Here is a 6593-nt window from a genome sequence, read left to right as displayed (position 1 = left end):
AATGAACTTTATTCATCTTCCATAAATATTCAAATCGTAATAAATAAACTCTCATCATTTCTATAAATATCTCAATTAGTTGGGTTGCATTGGTTGTACAAATGGAAATGGTTGCATTTGAAAAATACCCTATATATATATATATATATAATCATGAAATAAGTTTTGGGGGCAATTTATCTAGTTTTGTCATATCCGGTTCTAGTCGTACCAAACACTAGACAAACACTTGTTCTGTCTAGTCATATCCTCTTGTCCTATGCAGTCCTATCTAGTTTTGTCTTGTGCAATCCTATCTAGTTTTGTCATGTCTTGTCCAATCATGTCTGCATACCAAACGTTACATTCGAGAACATAAATAATAAAATTGTTTTCCTTCCATTTCTTTTCTTTTCTCTCCAAATTCGAGAACACGATGTAAACACAAGTAAAATTAATCCCCAAAAATTTGGAAGCCTTATTTAAAAACTCATATTTAACATGATAATAGAAGATGCTAAAAATAATCAATCTTTCTTTCTTTAATTTCTAGTTTCCCAGAAAAAGAAACATGCATCACAAATAATTACCAAGAAAAACTAGAATTCTTAATACAGTATTGTTTTGTATTTTGATGTCATGGAAAACATTGGTCTTATTTGGTCCCAAAAACCTCAGGGTGTACAGCTTCCTCCTCCAGGCTGCAAAATATGCAATTTTCCTCATTATGATATTTGGTGAATATAGTTAATGAATACGAAAAAATAAGTTACCGACGAGTATTCGACTTACCACACACGCATGTACGTCATTGCATCCGCACAAACGCTCTCCGTTTAGCAAGTCAACGGCTTGAAACGTCCCTCCGCCTTCACTCCTCTATAGAATTAAACAAAATCCCATTGAATGTCAGAAAGACTCGAGAGTTGTAACTTTAACCATTACGGCTATGTTGGGCAAACTAGTTGATAAGCACACAGTTGGTCTATATCAACTAGTTGTTAGCTGAAAAACTAATTGTTGGCTAATGAACTGTATAAAGTAGTTTTTCAAAAGAACTAGCCTATATAGCTTACAGAAAAGTGTTCTTTAACAAGTGAAAAATATAAGCTAGTTTATGGTTGCTGCCTACCATCCCATTTAAATGTTGAAGACCAGAGCTTTGTTTTGGTACCTTGTAAAAATCGACAGCAAGAAAGTTGGCCCAACGATTGCCGGAATCACTGTAGCAAGTCTTGGTCATGTTAAAGAGGCCTCCGGAATTTTGTCCGCATGCCAACACCTTCAAAGGAAGCGTACGGAAGTAGTTCACTAAAACAAGTGATTTTGTTTGGTCGTTCATCGGAGACGACTCTGCCCTGTTTGGACACTCCCCCGCCTTCATTCCATCATTCCCATCTAAAATCAACACGATAAATAAATAAAATATGCACAACTCGAAAACAAAAGGTACATATATGTATGAGAATATGTCAAACCCCATCAGATTACTCTTCAAAAGAGTTTGAGAAGAGAAATGAGGTTCCAACAAATATTGGACTCCAACACACCCCTACAACAGAGACTAGCTGCACACAGATTGTCCAAGAGTATTGATAGGGGCCAGGGGGTAGACAAGTAAAAATCACCAAGAGTATCAAGTCCATAGGGTGGTAGACTTTAGCTATGATACCATCTGAGTATATGGATAACTCCATCCAAAGGTCTTTTGGTCTATCGATATTTGAGCCTTTGGCCTCCTTTCGGGAGGTAAGGGGTTTAAACCTCACCAAATATGATATGGGTGTGTGAATTCATTGGCCGCATATAAATATTAGAGTAAACTACAAATTTGGTCTTTGTGGTTTTTCGGAAATAAGACTTTCGTCCCTGCAGTTTTAAAATTACAAAATGACCACTTTTTTTTTTTGAGAAAATTCCGGATTACGTGCTGCCCTCTAACGGTTGTTAATATTTCAGTTAATGGGGGGCATTTTCTTTCTGTTATCTATCGATTTTTTTTGTTTTTTACCCAATCAAAAACCACAAGAACCAAATCATAAAATGATTTTAATTGGGTTAAAAAAATTGATAAAAGAACAAAAATTTCCCTCATTTAACGAAATTTTTTACCGGCCATTAGAGGGAGGGACCAAATCCATACGTTTTTTCAAACCATGATGACCATCATGTAATTTTGAAACTGTAGGGATAAAAAAATGTTATTTCCAACAAACTACAGAGGCCAAATTTGTAGTTTACTCTAAATATTATGTACTTCAAAGAAAACGTATAACTCCATCAGATAAGATTACTCTCCAAAAAAGCCATGAGAAGAAGATAAATGTTCCAACATATATGAAAAATAATTGTTTAAAAGTCAGGTCAACGTGGGACTCCAACACGTTATATTCTTACTTTATGATTATCTAATTATATAGAAATCAAATAACCAATATTAGTCGCAATGAACCAACCACGCATACTTCAATATGGTTTCGATTTTGGACCTTTTTTTTCTTTTAAAAGTAGTAAAAGGTGAATACCAACTTGGCTTACATTGATTTTCAACCATGTAGTTCCACTGGTATGCAATTCCTTCGCTCTGTTCTTTGGATCTAACCGAGCCGAAAACAAGTAACCTTTGGTTGTTCGCGACCATGTCTTTAACCAACGGCCAATCTTGGCCACCTTGTGGCATACTCGTTATGGGAAACCAGTACTTCATCAGCCCTGCGTTGGTAAAAACTTGGGTCAAACCGTTAGGTGCTTGTACATAGTCTTCGAGGATGATTGTCACAATTTCATTCGGATTTGCTGATAGAAAAGCTTCGATTTCTTTCAAAGCGTCTATGGCCGGTTCCTACTATGTAAACACATTGCATCGGGTTAAAAATGTCATAAACTCATAGCAGTTGCATGAAATATAAGGGCAGAAATGGCACGAGAAAACGTATTGCTTACAAATTTAGTGTAGTCGTAACATTTTCCACCAAAAGAATGGCATAACCATACCGTATCTTCAAAATCATACGTATCAAGCATCAAAGCTCGAACCCCATTCTATTGAATACGATAATAACAAGTAATACATTATTAAACAAATAATGAATATATATTATATAAACTCAAAAGCTATGTTTAGGAAAGTAGCCAATAAGCTAATTATTAACTTATAAGATCGTTGTTTGCTGATAATAAAGGGTATGGTTGACAAACTAACTAATAAACTAAATGACAATATAAAATGATATAAAAAGACATGTTAAAAAAATAAATGTAAAAATTTAAGGGGCATTGGAAGGGGAAAATGGAATCTACCGAAAGGGTATCTAAATAACTTTTCAAAAAACTAGCTTATAGTTTATCAAACGGGATTTGAATTAAAATAAAATAAAAATGTATCATATTTGGCAAACATGGCGAAAATGAAAAATCTTTTTTTTTCTTTTGTAGTATGTAGGACCCACAAATGTTGTGAAAGATGAGATGATATAAACAATAAAACATGTCCACTCTAATGAGAGAAGAAACATACGTTTAGTTGTTGAGTGATACTGTCTTCTTGATTTGTTGGGGCAACTCGCGGGGTCCCATCATCGATTGCGAAGGCATTATGTGTTGTCAAGAACGCGTATTTGTTGAACGGGAGAGAATTATTCTGTTATTCGATGGTTCAAACAAACAAAACCATTAAAAGTTGGTTAAAATCTGGAGATTATAAAGCATGAAGAAGGAAAGCCATAAGCCCAGCCCAGCCCAGAAAGTTGATTCTATGAGGCATGAACCCAGCACAAAGGTTTGTTTTCTGAACAGAGCCAACTGGGTTGTTCAAGAACTTTAATGAGCGACCTAACCCACTTTGACTTTCGTTCTAATGTTAGGTGATGATATCATGTCATCAAATATGCAATTTGTGGGTTCTAAAGTCTCCAAAAAAACGCTACGCAACAAAATGTCTTCTCAATCATAATAACCACAATTAACTTCACAAGAAATCGGAGACACGGTTGTGGCCCCGTTTTGGTTGATTCCATATAAATAATCAATTATAAAGGGTAGACCGTCCCATCATACTGATCTCACAATCATCATGAGTAGGTAAATCAACACATGAATGAAGTGTCCAGGTTCGAACCCTAGACCTCACTCATATGAATTACAATCACACTCTATAGTATAGATTAGTGGACACAAATAATCGATTCTAAGGATTAAAAAGAAGATAATATAAAAGAAATGATGTAAATTATTCAAGCTTCTATTGACCATTCTCACCATACATGCTTGGATTGAGTTGATGTACTCGATGGGAGTCATATAGATTTTGCGTGATTCTAAATCAAACCCCTTTCTACTTCTAAATGAACACCTCTTTATCATCTTGATTTTCCACATGTATCAACATCAACTTTCATTTTTTACATTTTTAACTGATGAATGACCTAAAAAAGGTTTCATTTAACAACACCAATAAATATACGTTTATGTTGTTTAATTAAGGGTTCAGTTTACCCTTAGGTGGACTAAATTTATATCTCTATAATTAAGGATAAAATCGTTCTTTTGTAAATTAAAAAACGTAATAATTACATATTTTAAAACTGTTTTTTATTGTAAACATCTATTTTAGTACGGATTTTTTAAAATGAAGAAAATAAAATTTTTGATAAAATTTTGCTCCGTTAAATTCTCCAAAATAGAAAAAGCATTAGACTTGGCATAAATTCTTCAAAATTGGAAAATATTCTCCAATAGCTATTTCAAAATGATTACTTGGAAATAATTTTTTATTATAATTTCACCAATAACAAGAGGTTAAATATTTAAGATATAATATTTTAATAATATAAATGTCGTAATTTTTAAAAAGTAATTTTTTTATAGATTTTGAATTTTATTTTTATATGCAGAAATGTTTTGAGAATCTATCGGACTATCTGAGTATATAATTTTGCACAAACAAAGGGATGATTTGACTTTTGCATCTACTAAATTAGGAGAATTTAACCATGACTGTCCTTGTAGTTAACGTCCATGGCTATAACTTGACCATCCGTCTGTTTCATACCGACAACAATCCATCGCTACGTTCATACGATAATCGCCAAAAAAAGAGGCATCGTCGTTGAAATCAACGTTCTGCTTTCACAGACACACAAACACACATATTGAAGTCCATTCATCTGCAACGTTCACTATCCTTCGCTGAATCGCTGTTCTAGGTAAAAATTTTGAAGAGATAGAGAAACGGACCAGAAGATTGAACACCGGTGTAGCCTTTGATCGAACACATTTGGAGCCTAAAAATCCTTGAGGACACGAGAAACATTGAAGTCCAGCCTCGCAATCTCCGTCCGTTTCACAATCATCCAGTAACTGCACTCGGAAATCAATCCAAATTTCATTTGTTGTGTGAGAGCAACCGTAAGATTATGCATAATTTTTCAGAAATTTACACAAATTCGACTCAAATCGAGAATTCGATACACAGAGAGACGTACCTTGCATGTTCCGTTGGAGCAAGCAGCAGCAATAGCCATGAACAACAATGGAGCTACGATCAAAACCGATGAAATTTTCCGTAACTCCATATCAATCTACTGCTTGATTCCAAACCTAAATTCGACTAGAAACCGTTCAAAGCAGCATAAGAAGATGAAACTATGGATTGAAAAAAATGGAAATGAAAATGAAAATTGAAATGGAGATATTAATTTATAGGGAAAAAAGAGCAAATCCAAATGGGAAGGGGGAAGATAGGAAGGATATTCCCATTTTCGTTGAGAATGAAAACCAAAAAGTAATATTACAATTAATGGGACCGACAATAAATTTTTTATTTAAAATTAAGATTTAGGATATTTATTAGTATATATTAGAATGGTACTCGCACAATCCAACGAGATATATCTCGATTTTAATATTTTATTTTATTATTTATCGCTATCAATGTTATAAAACGATTTTTATGTGTTTTTAAGAAAGCGATAACGATTTTATTTTTAAATAAAATATAAATCTGGAGATATCATAAAAGTTTGAAAAAAAATATAGGGTTAAATGCATGAGATAGCAACATACTTTCATAAAATTTCTTATTATAGCATTCTACTTTTGTTTATCTTTATTACAACAATATACTTTTAAATTATTTTTTATTAAGACATTATACTTTAAAAAATCTACCCATAATAGCAATGGGTAATCTGTTACCTTTTAAACCGGTTAACCCTTTGACTTTTTTGCTTGTGTGGCTTTAATGAGGTGATGTGGATGACACATCATTTTAATGACTTAACTACAATTAAAATAAAAACCTATTTCAAATTATTATTAGTGATTTTCAATTTTCATTGCTACTATCTAAAAAACATTTAATTTTTTTAATTTTTTCTTATTAAGTTACATTCAAATTAAATATTTTTAGAGTAAAATATTTATTAAATAAATATGAAACATTGTTTTTGAGATATATTTTGTTTGTAAAAAATGTAACTTTTTCTATTTTATGTTGTTCAAATAAATATATATCTTTTAAAATTCTCTTTAAAATATTAACGAAATAAATTGTTCTCTACAATTTTTTAATATTGTTATATTAATAAATAATTCAAAAAAATCTAATTAATTTA

The 6593-nt window shown here is 32.4% G+C and overlaps 1 protein-coding gene across 1 annotated transcript; it reads right to left on the bottom strand.

Moving 5' to 3' along the window:
* Positions 1–401: 401 nt before the first annotated feature.
* LOC112515599 (PI-PLC X domain-containing protein At5g67130) lies at positions 402–5692 on the bottom strand. The gene is made up of 8 exons (XM_025122499.1): positions 5463–5692; positions 5215–5337; positions 3497–3619; positions 2923–3021; positions 2518–2821; positions 1154–1377; positions 772–858; positions 402–680 (listed from the first exon to the last, which is right to left on the bottom strand). Exons 1-8 carry the CDS (start codon positions 5550–5552, stop codon positions 654–656), a joined length of 1077 nt encoding a protein of 358 aa, XP_024978267.1. The 5' UTR covers positions 5553–5692; the 3' UTR covers positions 402–653.
* Between the last annotated feature and the right edge of the window lie 901 nt (positions 5693–6593).

This window comes from Cynara cardunculus (genome assembly GCF_001531365.2).
Source record: "Cynara cardunculus var. scolymus isolate 2C chromosome LG 7, CcrdV1, whole genome shotgun sequence".
NCBI lineage: Eukaryota > Viridiplantae > Streptophyta > Magnoliopsida > Asterales > Asteraceae > Cynara > Cynara cardunculus.
Note: the sequence above shows the minus strand (reverse complement) of the source record. Positions and strands in the feature narration are given on the sequence as shown.